This window comes from Nicotiana sylvestris, chromosome 3 (genome assembly GCF_000393655.2).
Source record: "Nicotiana sylvestris chromosome 3, ASM39365v2, whole genome shotgun sequence".
Lineage (NCBI taxonomy): Eukaryota > Viridiplantae > Streptophyta > Magnoliopsida > Solanales > Solanaceae > Nicotiana > Nicotiana sylvestris.
In genome coordinates, this window is record NC_091059.1 from 53,169,299 (window position 1) to 53,188,972 (window position 19,674).

Here is a 19,674-nt window from a genome sequence, read left to right on the forward strand (position 1 = left end):
AATTAAGTTCTGTTTTATCTTTAGAATTCGAGGCGCGCCGTTTAGCAAAATTACCACGGTCCTCGCAAAGCTGCAAATGTATAGTTGCTTTAGGCGCGTTACTTTAATAATGTTACCTTCCTAAACTCGGGTATGCATTTCATGTGACCAATTTCAATTCTCAACAACGTTGAATAAAATATGCTTAGGACTGCGGGTGCATTTCATGTGGCGTGATCCAAAGACGTGTTTTAAAATGATGTTCAATCTTCTTTAAAATTTGAATAAATGCGGTTTTAAAGTATTAAAAAGTGCACATAGGTTTTAAAACATGTGAATAAATTAGATAATTAAGTCAATAATATAGTTGAGCGACCGTGCTAAAACCACGGAACTCGGGAATGCTTACTACCTTCTCCCGGGTTAACAGAATTCCTTACCCGAATTTCTGTGTTCGCGGACTGTAAAACAGAGTCAATCTTTTCCTCGATCGGGATTTGAACCGGTGACTTGGGACACCATAAAATATTCCCAAGTGGCGACTCTGAATTTTTAAATAAAAATAATCCCTGTTTCGATTGTCCTTTAATTGGAAAAACTCCCTTATACGCCCTTCCGGGATAGTAAAAAGGAGGTGTGACAATAGGGTTGGGTGGCGCTAGAATCGAAGCGGAGAGTCACAAAGTAGCGCTAAAATCGAAACATCAAGCCACAAACTCCTGTCTCGAAAACATGCGTGATGATGACGCATGTGAAGATGACATCATTTTCTGGTAAAGCATATTACCTGGTGCCTTGCTAAGCACGCTGACCTTCCCTCATTGGCCACTCTATAACGTTTCAACGGCTCAAATTTCTCCATAGGAACGCATGGTGTCCACTCATCGAGGACGCACCCAGTTGCTACCCCGACAAGTGGAGGGACTAACTGTATGGGTCCAAATTTGACCGACCATGACCAACGACGAGTACGACGATTGACGGAGCCTCCTTGAATTGACGTCCTGAGGGAGACGACTCTGAGACAAACCAGAGACTGGACGACTTTTGTAATAATGTATGGCCATTAGGGGACATTAGGAATATTCCTTCGAATATTCCTTGTATTTTATCTTTTACAGTTTAGAAGAGTTTCTCTCTTAGTATAAAAAGAGGACAATAATCTTGTAACGGGCATTCTGAACTCTGGAGACATTACTATTTACGAATAAAAAGAAACCTCGTGACCTATCCTCTCTTTATCTATCACCCTTTCTAGAGATTATTATTTTCAACTATGATTTACCCTTTCTTCTTTGATTGATTTGTTCAAAAAGGTTTTAATATCTTTTGAGTCAAACACTGTTCAAACTGAATCGTTTCATTTTTGTAATTTTCTAATTGTTCCAAAGTCTTATAAGTTGAATTAATCAAATTGAATTTTTCTCGTTCTATTTCAGAGTATCCATTCACTCAAAACTGCTCGGCTTCGGTTTCTACTTTCCGTAAGCGAGAACGAGCTTTTTCGAGTGCAATATTTATTTATTTTTAAAAAAAACATTTCCTCTTTTTTCTTAATTTTTTCCTGGGTTGGGCCCGCAGGGGGGCTAGCCAAGGCAATAAAAAGCCCATCCCTAATGAATAACTACAAGCAATTAAAGAAAAGTTGTGGACCTAAAAATTCAGTAAAATCATACCTTGGAGTTTAAGAATTTCAGACAAACAAAATGGAGTTGTACCACTAACCTGTACATGACATTCTTATGGAACTCAACATGATCATCCACATTCAGTTTAATAGCTAGGTCCTTTAGATTTTGCAACCTTTTCTCATCTGCTTCATTCCTACAACTACCCACTAATTGGATAATCGGCCTTGGCAGATCTTGGTCTAACTTCTTGATGGCAACTGCAAATGTCTCAAGTTGGAGAGGGTGTGCCTAACTCACAGAAAAACCAAGTTTTACAAGAGTTCATTATTGCAATATACCTTGAAACACCAGCAAAAGTATGGGTACCTTGATTTCTACAAGGACCACACGAAAATGCCTACTTTCTTTGGACGGAACTGAGCCACAGATACTATCTTCGGAGGCTTCATTGACTTTTCCAGTGGAAGCGCATGTCAAGAGCAGTGTCAAGTTTTTTGTTTATATCTGCCATGCAAAAATGCAATTGCTTACCATCCATCCCAGACTCAACAGAAGAATTAATAAGACCTTCTAAAAAAGGAATACAATAATGTCATTTCCCTCAATTTTCAATAAAATCACGAGTCATGAAAGTCCAAATAAGGATTCTGAGGAGAAATTTGTCTGAAAGTTACACTCAGTCCTACTTTCGTCATATACTTCATTAATGCAAAAATGAAGGACAACACAATAGTAAAATTATTAACCACAACTTATTAATTTAATAAAATCTACAAAAAAGAGGGAAAGCATAAAAACTTTAGGCGTCATGAGGAGGAACAGGGGTTATATTAACACCAAGAGAGTTAAGAATACAGACCTGAAGCCTAGAAGTATCACAAGGAGGATACACGCGCCTAATTCGAGCTGGCATTCCCCACAGCTTCTCAATATAAGATTGGGTCCTTGAAGAATTAACCATCGCTAGGTGAGCACAAGAACCGACAAAGCTGTACAGTCAGCTAAACAATTTCGTGCAAACTTATGAACTTTCCAAACTTTTAACTTTTTAACTTTTGATAATTAGAGCCAAATCAACATAGGAACCTCCAAATACAATTACGGGCATACACCTAAGTCCAAAATCACTATAACAACCTATTGGAACCATCAAATATGAATCCGAGGTCGTTTGCACAAAAGTCAAATCTTAGTCAACTGTTGCAACTTAAGCTTCCAAAATGAGACTTAGTATCTCGATTCACTCCAAAATCTTCCCAAACAAATCCCAATCATCCCCGAAAATCACCAAATATCAAATACAGATACGGAAAATGTCAAATAGGGGAACAAGGCTAAAATATGCAAAATGATTGTTCGGATCATTTCAGGAGTATAAGGGTAGTATTCTTGATCATGCAAGTGAATTCTTTATACTTTATCATGCATTTTACATGATTTCATGTTGCTTTTAACATGTTACTATATGCCTCTAGTTATTGACTGATAATTCTTTTGTCAAAAATTGATTTACCTGTGATGAGCTGATAACTCTTGTTTTGTTGAGTTGATGGTACTTCATCTCATTATAATCTTGTTGCCAGTTATTTTCTATATTGCAAGGTTTTTGACTAGTGAGTGTAACATGACTTGAACCTCGTCACCAATTCACCGAGATTAGTCTTGATACTTACTGAGTATATTCTGTCTCATACTCATACTATACTTCTGCATATTTTATGCAGATCGGGTATTGGTAGCAGTAGATCTCGGGAGTGAGCTTTGATTGTTCGAGAGGATTCAAGGTAGTGTTGCATGGATACCGCAGACCCTTGGAGTCCCCTTTTCTTTTTTCATACTATTGTATTACTTTCAAACAGTATTGTACTTTTGAGACTCGTTATGTATTCAGTTTAGAGCTCATGACTCTGTACTACCTGGTTTTGGAAGTTTGACTAATGTACCTCTATATTAGCATTGTTGGAGTTTTATTTCGCTGGTTATGTTAAATTCAGACTTGTTACATCTTGTTTCGCTATTTTTATATTATTGTGTGATTGGCTTACCTAGTCTTGGAGATTAGATGTCATCACGACTTTTGGTGAAATTTTTGGTCGTGACAGTATCTTCATACCCTTTCAACTCCAACTTGTTGGCTATAAATTTAAAGGTTTGGCCTCATTTTTCACCATAAAAAATGTGAAAACTCTCCCTTCTCTTTTATGCATTTGTGCATCATTTTTAAAGACAAAATGTAAGTGTCCAGTATGTGATTTTATACGCCATTTGAGTTTATCGAAGTTCTGTAATTTGCATTGTCATTATTATAAAATAATTTTCATTCGATTCTTGAAGGAATTAGTCCAAATATCTTGGACAATAGTGAGAAGATTAAATTATTTAATGACACCCAAAAAATTTGTGAGCTTGAATAATTTCACGTTTCTATTTTGATGGATTATTTTGTTCATATTATTTATAGTTTATGTTTTTGATTCTCTATTTTGAACACAGTCTAATAACACGTCATACTTTTGGATCATATTTACCTCATGCCCGTTAAATAGCTTGGTCCTATCTTAAATAAGATACATGGCTGGTCATGTTTGGATAAATAAATATTTGTCCTATTTCGATTAAAACCCACTCGAGCCGTACTAACAACTTCCTTGGCCTAGACACGCGGCTGGCGCTGATTGACAAGTCTCACTCATTTTCTCTTATCCTTCCAAAAAAAAAAAAAAACCTAATTTTACATCTTAAACTTTTGGTAAATATCACCCACAAAAGAACATAATATTCTGTCTTTTGATTCCGTTTCCAATCAGAAAAATATGCTGGACAACACTCCATTATAAAATAATCAAAGATTGAAAATCTTATATGTATATCATTAATGTAACTTTTAAAACCCTCTAAACAGTGATATTTTTCAATTGAATAACAAAGAAATTTTCTTATTTAGGGGTGGCGGATGTAGTTGAAATTGTAACAAATCGCCCTGGGATGCATGAGATCTGGATTATGTTCAAATGAAATGAAATACTGTTTTTTCTATTATTGCAATAATATACCTTATATCATGAAACAAAAAATAATAAATCAATACCGCGCCCAAAGAAAGAAAGATCGTAACACAGGCAGTCAATACAAGGTCGCTAGAGAATCCACTTCTAAACCCTGGGTAACTCTTGTGTTAGTACTCTTGTTCCCCGAGAGGCTACAAGATTCTATCTATCATGTGATCCCATATACACATCGCCTTGTACATTGTGGTTGTGTCAATGGCGACTAAAATTTTCAAAATGCCCCGTGCACAAGCTCTAGAAAGCTGAACTACTTAATTAAGGGCTTACCTTCACAAATAAAGGCTAAACTAGATATTTCTAACATGCAGAAAGCTTGAACATAAATATATGTATACTTAAATATCATAATCGTAGCTCTTTTTAAGGAAAAACTATCTAAATTTAGTTTAGGAAAACTTTATAGTTTATGCAATATCAATTATATTAGATGTAAACATATCACTCCAATTAATCATTTAAATTTGTTTGGGTCTGCAGGGAGATTTAAAGAAAAATATATTGCGCGGGTTTCAATTTGATTTGGGAGAAATAGATAGGTCGCGTGGGTTTGATTAAACTGGAGCAGGTCTATTTTATCCAATCAGGGCTAGCAATGTGTCTTTTTAAGATGAGACCAAACTATGTAAGGAACGGAGGATAAATATGATCCAAAAGCATGATGGTAGGTGTAGTTATACTAAGAAACTAAAATAAAGGATAGATGTAACTTATTTTCAATAGTGGAGGGACAAATATGGCGCTTTCCGTATTATTATTTATTGACGCAGGCTTACAAGTAGATGCTAGACAAGCAAGTATTTGTGTTACGGCCTTAGATAGCCTTGGAAAACTGATTCATGCCTATGGGTCACAATTTAGTTTTCGGGAAAAGTTATGATTGCTAAAGTGCTTGCTATAAGAATGGCTATTGAAAGTGCAACCAGAAATAGTTGAAACAAGGTGAAGCTTTTATCAAAAGCAAATAGTATTAATGATATGATCCAAAAAAAAAAGTCACTGCCTCATGGGAGATAGAAGCAGCTTGTGAAGACGTGCAAGCTATCGACTTTGTTTAATAATGTAGACTTTGTTTATATTCCTAGAAATCAAAATTACGAGCACACAACTCAGCTAAGTTTTCTATTACTTTTTTGAAAGAAGTATCTTAGGGAGCACTTTTACCCCAGTTGGATTGCACATGATGCTATGGGCACCTTTGCCCAATTTGTTTGTTTGTTGCAGTAATATAATACTCCTTCCGTTTCAATTTTTGTGAATATATTTCCTTTTTAGTTCGTGTCAAAAAGAATGACTCATTTTCTTATTTTAAAATAATTTACCTTTATGCAATGATTTATAGCCACAGAAAATATATGTGCCTCATTTTACACAAGTTCAAAAGTCTTTTGTCTTTTCTTAAACTCCGTGCCCAGTCAAATGGGTGTTCACGTAAATTGAATCTGAGGGAGTATCTACCTTTGTTGGGGGAAAAAGAGATGTACTGTCAATGCTCTCCCTATTTTATTTCGAAGACTCGAATGGACAAACATCACCAAGAAGTGGTGAAATCAATTACTACTGAGAGCATATCAAAAAGTCTCTTTCCCACATCCCACAATGGGAGATGACAAAAAATATCTGCAGAAGATAATGTAAATGCCTAATTTTTGCCTTGTATATATATATGTGTGCATATATGTGTGTGTGTGTATTTGTTCTTATTTGTGTATGTATAGGTTTTAAGAGTTGAGTAATTGTTTGGTAAATGGGATAGGGATTGGGCTAGTGTATTTAATTAAAATTGTGCCAAAATTGGCCCAAAATTTGAGCCCAAAGAGCCCAAATCCGGTCCAAAATGGGGCTGCCAAGAAGAGCTTAAAACGACGTAGTTTGGTCTTGAAACTACGTCGTTTTGGTTAAGTAACAAGATTCAATCTCATCCACCCATCTTGATTTAATCCAACGGTCCTAGTTTGATCTTCATCCTAGGTATTTAAAGCCCAAAATCCCCAAAAATTTGCCCCATTTCCCCCTTATTTCCTCTCTCTTCTTTCCTTCTCCTTCTTCTCTCTTCTCTCTCTCTCTTCACTCTCTCTACGCCGCCCCATCTCCGCCCATCGCCGCTGGCCAGAAATCGCCGCCGCCGGTGGACCACCTCCAAACACCTCCAAATTCACACCATGTAATCTCCACAACTTCCTCTTTCCATATCTCCAAACCAAATCCTTCAAAAATCCCTCAAACTCCTTGAATCTTAGATCTTGAAAACTTTTCCGTCACTTTTTTGCCCAAATCCTTGAAGCTCCAACCACTACCACCCCACAATACCTACACCAATGGATAGAGATCCTCAAGACCTAGCTATTTATGTCAATTTCACCCTGAAAATCCGGAGACCAAAATCCGGCCAAATTCCGGCGACCTCCCCGAACACCCTCTTTTGGCATACCACCATTTTTTCGGCCACTTGAATTGTAAAATGGTAAAAATCCTATTCTTTTTCATGGCTGATTTTTTATTTTTATTTTTAATTTTCAGATTTTATTTTGGTCTATTATTAATTATTTTAGCATTAGTTTTTGAAATTTGAAATGTTCAATTTTCTGTTTTTGCACTTGTTGAAGTAGTAAAATAGTTTTGTATTAATAAAAGTGAGGTAGTGCAGAATACTTAAGAGTATATGGTACTTGTTTGGTTGTTTATTTACTGCTTCAAGACTCTTTGAGTATAATACTCAAAAGTCAAATTGTTCGGTAAGAAAATGTAGACTTTTGGGCAGTGTTTGAATAAAAGTCTGTCTTTGAATAGTGGAGAACAGATTTTGTTTGAAATACTTGACAAGATTTGAACCAGAAAGTCTGGCCTTTTGAATTTAAGAGCAGATTTTGTAGAAAATCTGTCAAAAATATTGATTTTTAATTTTTTGAAATAGTTGGTTATTTTGATATATAAGGGGGACTCAATCACACTTCCAGGGAGAGGGAATAATTGCTTTGAACACACAAAAACATAAAAAAAGAATCAGCAGTTGAACATATGAAAAGTGAGCTGAAATGGTGAGCTTTGGGAGTGAATCTTAGAGTGCAAACTTTTAGAAAAGTATAAGTCCTCTTTAGAGTTCTTTTCTGGGTTTCCTCTCTAAGTTTTCGGGTTGTTTTAACACGGATTTGCTGCTGGTTTTGCTGCTGTTTTGCTGTTGTTTTTATGCTGCTTTAGTTGCTGAACTACTGTTTATTCTTTTGTTATTCATGTAATCCTTTAAGACTCGTAACGTACGTATTTTCAGCAATGGGAACAACTTGAACATACTGCACCATTTAAATGTGTTTGATATGATGAATAATTTGACAACAAAAGAGCTTGTATGTTATTGTTATGTATCAAGCATGTGATAATGTGAATATAGTCCTTCATAATACTTGAATATTGAGTTGCAAGTTTTTTGAATGTGATATCTAAGTATGCCATGAATGACTTTAGATGTATAACACATAGCATGAGTTCGTTTTAGTTGCTGAAATTTCACTGCCAACATATGCTTCTAGGAATGTTACGATAATTTTTATTTTTTTTTAATCTGGCCATTTTTCCAGATTTGCAAAAGTGACTATTTTTGTAAAGTGTGCGTTTATACAATTGTGACTATGTAATTAATGGTCATAAATGCAAACTAAGTAACTTTGGGCCTTTTTGAACCAAAAAATAAAAGGTGGCCCATTTACCTTTAAACAACAAAATTACTCCCTTTTCTTCTATATAGCATTGGGCCAATTAAAATTCATTTCTTGACCCATTTTAATAATAAATTCCAGCAGCCCAAGAGCTCTTTACAAGCTGGCCCATTTTTTTTAACAAGAAGTTGGCTCATTTCTTTTAAAATAGATTAAGTTGGTCCAACTTTTATTTGCTTAATTTTTCCCAACTATAAAGCTAGAAAAATAGTAATAATATCAGATTTTTCTACTATTTTTAATTAACTCATTTCCTTTTTAAACGTTAGGCAATTAGTAGGCGCGCTTTAACTCACGGAATCACTTGTGTAGCGTGATGTTTGAATATTCGATAAATTAATTTAATAATCTCATACCATGTTTATTAATTTTAGTTAATTCTTAATTTAGTATAATTTTTTTTATTAAGATCGCGAATTCGCTTGCGTAGCGCGATAGTTGATTTTTTATTTTATTTTCAAAACTAATCTCTTCGAATGTACTAATTTTTCCAGACGTAAATAACATGCTAACAATCGTTTGTCATGACTGCGGATTCGCTTGCGTAGCGCCGTTATGACTAAATAATAAATTTCGTCGATCATGCACTCGCTTGCGTAGTGTGGTTATGACATCTTCTTATTAAAAAATATTCTTTAATTTTTCTAATAATCAAGAGATAAAAGCGGATAGGTAAAAATATGAAAAAATAATATAAATCACAGTTTATCCAAAATTAATTTAAGCCAAATGTAGTCAATAAAGCGACCGTGCTAGAACCACGGGACTCGGGGAATGCCTTACACCTTCTCCTCGGTCTACAGAATTCCTTATCCGGACTTTATTTTCGCAGACCAATAATAAAAGAGTCAAACCTTCCTTTGACTAGGGATTCAAATAAAAGGTGACTTGGAACACCAACAAATCAATTCCAAGTAGCGACTCTGAATAACAAAAATAATCCTTATTTCAAAATTATCACTTTAATTGAAAAAACTCTTTAACCCACAAATTCGTAGCATAACATGTTACATTTTGTACATATCTTTTGGAGGGGTAAAAAAGGGGTGTGACAGCTCTGGCGACTCTATTGGGGACATCCGGCGTGAATTCGAGCTTGTACATTGACTTTATTTGGCTTTATTAATTTTTTGTTTATAACTGTGATCTATTTAGGCATAATGTTCTACTTGCTTGCTCTTTACCGCTTTGATATTGTTGAACTGTTTTATAAATTGTCTTCTTGCGCACCCCCCTCTGAGTCTTCTGAATACAACCTCGGGAATCGCGGATACACGCCCCATTCTTTGTTGAGATAAAGCCGGTGGGCCTGGGCTCCCGGTGAAGGATTATTAGTCACCCATATTTAAGAACGGGGAGGGTCCAGTAGTTAAGCCGGAGAAGTATTGCTCCCGGTACGCTACCCCTTCCCAACTCGAGTTGTTCGCTCGTTTTATGGCCAGTCTAGATACGCCTCATCCCCTAGGACTTTTGAAGCATAGAAGAACAAGCCACATGACTGGTTATCCATAGTAGGATCATTTTGTTGCATCATATGCACTTGACTTAGCGAAGCTCGGCACAGGGGTCGAGTCTGTATAAGACAGGTATCCTTTTTGAGACCATCATATTCACTTATGTGCTACTTGTTGCATCATTTGGAAGGCTTGCTTGCATTTGTTGACCGGCTTTAGAAAATTAGTTGAGAGAAAAAAGAAAAAAAAAAGTCATTCCCCAGTTTTGTACAGGTAATTCATTTTTACCAAATAAAAAAATAATATAAAAATGGTCCTGTCTTGGTTTGAACTACGCAAGTTCGATTCTCACAATTTTAGTGGAGTACATAGGAAACCTTCATCAGGGTTGGCCCCCATTTTTGCAAGAGTTTTTAAAATCGGTGTGTCCATAATATTTTTCTTTTAATAAAAAAAATCGATAGTTTTTTTGTTTTTGTTTTTTTCTTTCTCTTTTACTTTTTCATTGTTTTGTCTTTACGTCTGAACATGTTTTTCCTCGAAGCCTTCTTCGGAGCCATCGAAGGGTTGTTTTCGTAGATATAGCTAATATTTTACCATTTTTTCCCCAATGTAGAACCATTTTTGCGGAAATTGCCTTAAAACCTTTCTCGGAAGTGCCAAAGGGCTATTTTCAAACAAAATGATTACTTTGGTCGTTTTTAACACCTTTTACCATTTTGTTTTTATTTTTGACCGTTTTGCCGGGACCGCCTTCCAACCTTCCTCGGAAGTGTCGAAGGGCTATTTTCGTAAAAATAGTCATTTTGTTTTTGTCATGTCGTCCTTTGTTCCCAGCCATTTTTGCCAATGTCAACATTACATTTTTAAGCTTTTATTTATTTTTTATCCATGTATTCAGATGTTTTTATCGAGACTGCATTAGTACTTTTCTTGGAGATGCTGAAGAGCCATTTTCATAAAAATAATCATCTTGTCCTCTTCGTCGCCTTTTATTATTTGCCCTTTGTCCAGCTATTTTTTTTCCTCGGCGAGATACCTAAGTAATCCTTCCAGAGTCTAGCCCTCTTATCATATGAAGTTTGTCCGTTGTCTTATCCAGAAGTCTGTTTGGTGTCATTTCTTCGAGTTAAGATTTGGACCCGACCTCATAATTTTATTTATATAGGTACGATATGGATTCAGTTAGTGGGAGACCTGACAAGAGGCTGAGAGATGAAGAACACTCGCCGTTTAAGATTGTCGACAAAGTGCCCAGGTTATTGAAGCGTTGGTGGAACAACATGGATGGATTTGAGCAAGGAAAGATCAAAGATTATTTGAAAAACTTGGTAAACATTATGGAGATTGAGCCCAAACGAGAACTCATTGAGGCTTTGGTTTATTTCTGGGACCCGAAGAATAATGTATTTCGTCTCAATGGGTTTGAAATGACTCCTACCTTGGAGGAATTCGCTGAATATACCGACCTGGGGCATAAGAGTCGAACAAAGAGACTTTTGGCTCCCAGGGACGTTACTACTACCAAGTTCCTTGAGCAGATGTGGATCAGCCACACCGAGATAGCACATGTGGCGCAAGGGCAGGTCCACCTAGATTTCTTGTATGACAGGTACGGGAATGAAAGGGGGTTTTCAGAATATGGGAAGAAGCTAATTAACAAACAGAACCAACACACATGGCGAGGCCATGGACGGAAAGCATTCATTGTAGCTTTCTTGGGGTGTATGGTCTTCCCGAGAGAGGATCGGAAGATCAACATTCGGTTATCTGGGATAGTCACAACGATGATGAAAAGAAATGATTCCTATATTCTTCCAATTGTGTTAGAAGATACCTTTCGCGCCTTGACCAGGTGCTGGGAAGGAAAATGTTTCTTTGAAGGTTGCAACCTCCTACTCCAGATGTGGTTCATGGATCATCTTTTCCGCCGTCCTTATCAGGTAGACCACCGTACTTGTTGGGGTAATCATGTTCGCCAGTATAATGCTAGATTGAAGAGTGAGTCGGAGATCCGCAATTTCCTAGAAAGTGTCAATGATTGGAGAAAGTATCTTCACTCCTTAACAGATGATCAGATCACATGGAATTATCCTTGGTTCACCGCGGAATATGTCATCTATAAGTCATCTTGCCATCCGTTTCTGATCTTAATGGGGCTTCGAGGTTATCAGCCATATGTTCCCATGAGAGTTCTACGTCAGCTGGGTCACAAAGAAATAGTTCCCTCGGTAGAGACTATGGAAAATTTTATCTGGGAAGCAACATTAGAGGATCCCATTCGTGAAGCTTATGCCCAACGTGTTTGGAATGGCACTAAGATACTCGAGCGTGGCACCATGGTGGCAGATCGAGGAAGTGGTGAGTTGAATCCTTCTTATCTTGAGTGGTTCTATAACCAAGATGCTCTCGCAGATAGACCAGGTACAGTCGTGAAGAGCACCGCGGAGTGGGAGGCTGAAATTCGAAACAGAGTTGGGCTGGTTGTGGAAGAGATGAAAATGGGTTATGAATCTGACTTTGGAGCACTGCAAGAAGAGCTCAGCATCGTTAAAGTAGACAAGGATTTGTTGTATGACGCTTTTGAGAAAGAGAAAGCTCAGTGGGCACGAGAGAGGCAAGCACTCAAATCCCAAATTCGAAAGAAGAACATGGTCACAACCGCACAACAACAAGAAGAGAGAGAAGCCCAGTTCAGGGTAGTCCGTGATCATGAGCGCATGAGTTACGCTCCACTAATCAAAGGTTTAAGGGATTAGTTAGAGGGAGTTGAATCAAGCAAGGAGAGACAGATCGCGGAGTTAGAAGTAGAAAGACATCACTACCAGAGTATGATAAATTGGTTGGAGGGGGAGTTACTAGAAAATCGGCGCCAGAAAGATATGGCCTTGGACTGCGAGCGTGATGCGCTGGATCTAGCTGAGACACGTGGTCAGCAAAATCAAGAGTTGCATGTGGCTCAGGAATACATTAAAGGAAAGATCCTCGAGGTAGCCACATATACATCAAGAGCACGCAGGAGTTGCCAGGGAATGACGCCCGAGCGGTTTGCAGAAGTATCATTAAACATTGCTCGTCATATATCTGCAGACTTGGAGAGGACATACCTCAACGTTGGGGGTCAGGCACAGGAACAAGAGCCTTGATTACAGTGATGTTGGTGGATTCTACTGCAAAGATCAAAGTCTTCTTTTAGTTATCAGTCCTTTTTCATTATGCTTTTGTTGTTTTCGAGTCTGTAAGAGTCTTTTGGCGTTTTGAGTCTTGTTGTTTTGCCTTTTATCCTAAAAAGTCTATTTTAGTCAGGCTTGGTCTTGTTTATCTTTATGTAACTCTTGTCTTTTGAGTCTTGTATAAAAAAAAGAATTATTTTGAAAATCAATGAAAAGATTTTTGTTTTTTTTTAGAAAAATTCTAAAATGAACCAAAAGATGTTTGTTTTGTAAAAAAAAAAAAACAACTGAACTACGTAATGATCTGATTCATGCGGTTACATGATACGTAGGCAACTCACAAAAGGTTCGATCAAGTTTTTATTTTAAATGGCTCTAAAGTAAGGGATCAAATAAGGCGAGTGAAAAAAAATGAAAAAAAAAGAGAAGAAGGAAATAACAGTGTCAATAAGCAACAAGCTGATAAGCCGGAATGAAACATTGAAGCCTTCCAAAATCATTCTAGGAATGGTGGCGATGTTAGGAGCATGACATATTATGTGTAATTCATATCTATAAAATGCCTAACCCTAACACGTTTGTTGGCTCTTAATCCAGTAAGTTTAAGGTGGTTGGTTTGTGGTAAATCTGGCAGCACATCATTACTTCACAAGATCTAAGGGACCAGTAGTAATGGATAACAGTGATGAAATCGAGTTGGTCAGTGACAATCCGCAGGGTCAGTCAGTTGAGCAAGAGTCTGAGGAGATAAGAAAATTGAGACAACAACAGTCAGATGTATATCAAGCTTGGGTTTCCGGTCGACCTCCACCCCAGGGTCCCTCAAAGGGAACTTACACCATACCTCAGGCTACTCAACCACCGCTCCATGCAACGAGAGACCCCATTCTACCATCAGGGTATGTGCCGAATTACAGCCTCCATGCTGCCCCCAGTACCTCTAATATGCGACCTCTAGCCGCACCGGTCAGGAACACCCCTCTCGTCGTGTCTGGCGCATTGGTATATACAATCCCACCACCACCTCTTGTGACGAAGCCAAATAATAAGCCACCATCTCATGCTTATGATGGACAATACTATTCTCCGAATATGGCTTTTGGGGTCTCGGCTCCATACAATCAGACTCCTCGATACGAATCACCAGTGGAAAATGAAATGCCTACCACGACGATTGAGCCCGATGAGATGGCCAGGAAAATGAAAAGTCTTGAACAAAATATAAAGAACATACAGGGACTAGGTGGTCACAAAAGTGTTTCATTCAGTGATCTATGCATGTTCCCTCACATCCATTTGCCACGAGGGTTCAAGACCCCAAAATTTGAGAAATATGATAGACACGGCGACCCTATCGCCCACTTGAAAAGGTACTGCAACCAGCTGAGGGGTGCGGGAGGAAAGGAGCTGCTGATGACTTACTTTGGGGAAAGCCTTGTGGGGGTAGCTTTCGAATGGTTCATTGACCAAGACATATCTCACTGGCATGTTTGGGATGACATGGCCCAGGCCTTCGTCAAGCAATTCCAATACAACATTGATATTGCACCAGACCGCAATTCCCTATCCAATATGAAGAAAAAGCCGACGGAAAGCTTTAGGGAGTACGCCATCAAGTGGAGGGAGCAGGCGGCCAGAGTTAATCCACCCATGGATAATCATGAGTTGATCACTATCTTTTTGGAGGCTCAAGAGCCAGATTATTTCCAAAACATGATGTCTGCAATGGGTAGGCCTTTTCCTGAAGCAATCAAGATAGGGGAAATGGTTGAAAATGGCTTAGACTGGCAGAATTGTAAGTTAGACTACTCTCAAAGCCACCACCCAAGCCATCCAAAATGGGTCGGGAAGTTTTGCAAATAGGAAAAAGAGATATGAAGGTTCTATGATGACCTCGGGATCTAGGGAAGTTCAAAGAGGGGCATCACACCCTTATGTGCAAGTTCATCAGGGGCGATCCAGCTACCCTCAACATTACTATCCCCCGCCAATTCCTCAATACTCTGTGGGCCCACCACAATGTACGGTGTTCAATGCTCAATCATATGCTCGGCCTCCCAATCATCAGGTACGGGCAGCAGCTCCAAAGGGCCCTCGACCTCAGCAACAAAATTTTCAAGCACCCTACAATGCTCGTCCCAGGCAGGATTATGGTCGAGAGCAGAGGCCGACAGAAAAATTCACTCCATTGGCTGAATCATACTCTAGTCTATTCCAGAAGCTGAAGCAAATGGGCGTGATTGGACCCATCTCTCCCCACCATATGCATCCGAATTCACATGGATTTCAAGCAAATGCTAGATGTGAATATCATTCAGGTGCCCCAGGGCATAGCACCGATGATTGTTGGACTCTGAAAGGAGCCATAGAAAGACTCATTTCTGAAAAATTAATTGTAGTAACGAATGGCGAGGACCCTCCTAATGTGACTAATAACCCGTTGCCGGAACACAACGATGTTCATTTCGTGGGAATGATTGACCGAGATCAGGAATACAAGCCGGTCGGCCAAACAGAAATGACAGTGGGAGCAATTCAAGAAGGAATAAGTCTGGAAGTAAGACCAAGCCGAGATGTGCCGTTGATTGTGAAAGGCGTCCCGAACTCAGAAAAGGTAACTTTATTTGTGCCCAAGGTCTCGAGGTTAGAGGTTCGCTCCAATGTTCCAAGCCCAAGGTTGTATGTCCTTGGAGGACACCCCGTCACAAAGTAGAATTGGGGCGGTGCGAATGGCATAACAGAGCCGATCATAATCAAACCTGCCATGCAACCCCCTGTGACAAACACGAAAACTGTCCCTTGGAACTACAACAAAACTGTGATGACCTACAAAGGAAAGGAAATCATAGAGGAAGTGGGGTAAACTGGAGGTTTGACTCGATCGGGGAAGTGTTATTCTCCAGAAGAGTTGATGAAGGCCAAGCAAATCAGAGGAGGCCAATTTCCAATAAAGAAGTCAGTCGCTGAAGCAGAGGCAGAAGAGTTTTTGAAGAAAATGAAAGCTCAGGATTACTCAATCATTGACCAGCTAAGAAAGACTCCTGCTCAAATCTCTCTACTATCTCTGCTCATACATTCCAAAGAGCATGCCCGTGTACTAATCAAGGTCCTGAACGAGGCACATATCTCAGAAGAGACCACAGTGAATCAGTTAGAGAAGATGGCCAATAGATTTTTTGAGGTAAACAGAATCTCATTTACCGATGATGAACTTCCCGAGGAAGGAGCCGGGCACAATAGGGCATTGAACTTGATAGTAAAATGTGAGGGGCATTATGTAAAGAGAGTCATGGTTGATGGAGGCTCAAGTGTAGATGTATGCCCTCTCTCTACTTTGCAAAGCATGAAGATCAATACGGACAGAATCCGACCCAGCAATGTTCGCATCCGGGCTTTCGATGGCTCAGCGAGAGACACCATGGGGGAAATCAACCTCACCATGACGATTGGGCCGGTGGACTTTGAGATTGTTTTCCAAGTAGTGGACATGGTCACTTCTTATAACTTTCTTCTTGGAAGTCCATGGATCCATACAGCCCGAGCTGTGCCATCCACCTTACACCGGATGCTTAAATTCGAACATGACGGGCAAGAAATTATTGTTCACGGAGAAGACGAGTCTTCCGTTTATAAAGACCTATTAATACCCTGTATTGAGGCCAAGGATGGGTCTGAGTCCATTGTCTATCAAGCTTTTGAAGTGGTTGTTGTGGACCATGTCGAGGAAGGAAAGCCCATTCTCCATCCTTGTCTTTCCGCCACATCTGTAATTGTGGCTACGGTTATGATGAGACAAGGTTATGAGCCAGGAAAAGGTTTGGGGGCATCATTGCAAGGGATTTCAGAGCCTATTTCTTCATTAGGAAACCGGGGTACTTTTGGCTTAGGCTTCAGGCCAACACAAGCAGACAAAAATAAATCCAAACACCGCAAAAAGAGTGGATGGGTCTTGCAACAGCCTATCCCTCATATTTTCTACACTTTTGTCAAGCCACGACTCCGAGAGGGTCAAAGTTCCTCGGCGCATGCAAACATTGATGAAATTTGCCATGACCTCAGCGAGATGTTTTCTGAAGTGAATATGATCCAGGCTGGTGAAGGCACTAGTCGTGCCCTTGTGCAACTAATTGACCCAGACACCATGCTCGCCAACTGGGAACCAACTCCTCTCCCCACAAGGAAGGAGTCTTGGTAGTCTGCTTTTGCAGCTTCCTTTTTTGTATTCTGGGTTACTTTCAGGGTTGTAATCCAAATATCTCAGGATGATTGTTAGTTTGATGTTAACCCTTCTATCCTTTCGAATTCAATAAAATGCAGTTTAGTTTCCTATGAAGTTTCCTATCTTTTCCTTTTCCTAATTCATGTCATTTTATTCTCATTTCAGTTTTGTTAATGTCGGCTTTAATAACATGACATGCATGCGGAATTCATGCCCAGCTCTTGAAAAGCTGTCTAATATCGAAATAACGCATCAAGAGTTTGAATATGAGGAAGATGAGATTGTTGAGGAAATAAAAAGAGAGTTGGAACAATTTGAAAACAAGCCTAATCCAAACCTCAATGAAACTGAGACGATTAATATCGGAAGTCCTGAAGAAGTTAGAGAAACGAAGATAAGCATTCACACTGAACAAAAAACCAGAGATATCTTGATTCAACTTTTATTTGAATACAAAGATATATTTGCTTGGTCTTACGATGATATGTCGGGTTTAAGTGCTGATCTGGTGGTTCATAAGCTTCCTACGTATCCTGGTTTTCCACCAGTCCAACAAAAACAACGAAAATTTAAAACAGACATGAGCGACAAAATCAAAGAAGAAATAATGAATCAACTAAGCGCTAATGTGGTCAGAGCTGTCTGATACACCACCTGGGTGGCAAATGTCGTGCCCATGCTAAAGAAGGATAGAAAAACTAGAGTTTGTGTCGACTATAGGGACCTGAACAAAGCAAGTCCAAAGGATAATTTTCCTTTGCCAAACATCCACATTCTTGTAGATAATTGCGTAAAGCATGAGATCCAATCATTTGTGGATTGCTATGCTGGGTACCACCAAATTCTAATGGATGAGGATGATGCTGAAAAGATCGTTTTCACCACGCCATGGGGTACCTATTGTTATAGGGTCATGCCATTCGGTTTAAAGAATGCAGGGGAAACTTATATGAGGGCCATGACCACCATTTTCACGACATGATGCACAAAGAGATTGAGGTATATGTCGACGATGTCATCATAAAATCAAAGACACAAGTCGATCACGTGTGTGATTTGAAAAAGTTCTTCGAATGGCTTCGTAGGTATGACCTTAAGCTTAATCCAGCCAAGTGTGCAGTTGGGGTCCCAGCTGGGAAACTCCTCGGTTTTATAGTCAGCCGGAGAGGCATCGAATTGGATCCATCTAAGATAAAGTCCATTCGAGATCTGCCACCCCCGAAGAACAAAAAAGAGGTCATGAGTTTGCTCGAAAGGTTGAACTACATCAGTAGGTTCATTGCTCAGCTCACAACCACGTGCGAGCCCATCTTTAAGTTGTTGAAAAAGAATGCCGCTGTCAGATGGACGGACGATTGCCAAAAGGCCTTTGACAGGATCAAAGATTATCTGTCAAAACCTCCTATACTGGTTCCACCTGAATCTGGTAGGCCTTTATTTTTATATCTATCAGTGATGGATAATTCCTTTGGATGCGTTCTGGGGCAACATGATGCAACAGGTAGAAAGGAACAAGCAATATATTATTTGAGCAAGAAATTCACCAATTATGAGGTTAAGTACACCCTTTTAGAAAGGACATATTGTGCCTTGACTTGGGTCGCTCAGAAGTTGAGACATTATCTTTTGGCCTACACTACTTACCTCATATCCAGAATGGATCCTTTGAAGTACATCTTCCAAAAGCCAATGCCCACTGGCAGGCTCGCAAAATGGCAAATCCTGCTCACAGAGTTTGACATCGTCTATGTCACTCGCACCGCGATGAAAGCACAGGCTTTGGTAGATCATTTGGCAGAGACTCCAGTTGATAATGAGTACATGCCACTTAGCACATACTTCCCGGATGAAGAGGTCAACTCGATAGAGGAAGTGGTTCCAGACGATCACCCTATATGGAAAATGTATTTTGATGGGGCTGTCAATATCAAAGGAGTTGGTATTGGGGAAATCCTCATCTCACCTATTGGACACCATTACCCTGCAATGGCCCGACTTCGGTTCTTCTGTACTAATAATACGGCAGAATATGAATCTTGTATCATGGGTTTGAAAATGGCCATCGATGTGGATGTGCATGAACTATTAGTTATGGGAGATTCTGATTTGCTTATCCGGCAAGCCCAAGGCGAATGGGAGACTCGAGATATCAAACTTATTCCGTACAGACAATGTGTACGAGACTTGAGCAAAAGATTCAAATCTATCGAGTTCAGATACATTCCCCGGTTTCACAACGAGCTAGCCGATGCCTTGGCTACTCTAGCCTCGATGCTCCCTTATCCAGGCAACACCCATATTGATCCACTAGAAATCCAAGTTCGGAATCAGCACGGTTACTGTAATACAATCGAGACAGAACTAGATGGTGAACCATGGTATCATGACATAAAATAATTCCTGAAAACAAGAGAATATCCAAAGCATGCCAAATGAGATC

The 19,674-nt window shown here is 39.2% G+C and overlaps 1 protein-coding gene and 1 pseudogene across 1 annotated transcript; one reads left to right on the forward strand and one right to left on the reverse strand.

The window, feature by feature from the left end:
* Window positions 1–10,796, reverse strand: part of LOC138887362 (GDP-Man:Man(3)GlcNAc(2)-PP-Dol alpha-1,2-mannosyltransferase-like) — a 76,388-nt pseudogene extending 65,592 nt beyond the window's left edge.
* Window positions 10,797–15,926: 5,130 nt separating this feature from the next.
* LOC138887363 (uncharacterized) lies at window positions 15,927–17,880 on the forward strand. Its single transcript, XM_070169100.1, has 2 exons — window positions 15,927–17,206; window positions 17,400–17,880. Exons 1-2 carry the CDS (start codon window positions 15,927–15,929, stop codon window positions 17,878–17,880), a joined length of 1,761 nt encoding a protein of 586 aa, XP_070025201.1.
* The last annotated feature ends 1,794 nt before the right edge of the window (window positions 17,881–19,674 follow it).

Coding starts and splice junctions, on each gene's coding strand:
- LOC138887363 (XM_070169100.1), top strand. CDS start 15,927: ATGAAGGCCAAGCAAATCAGAGGAGGCCAATTTCCAATAAAGAAGTCA. Junction 17,207..17,399: donor CCCACAAGGAAGGAGTCTTG/GTAGTCTGCTTT, acceptor TTCTCATTTCAG/TTTTGTTAATGTCGGCTTTA.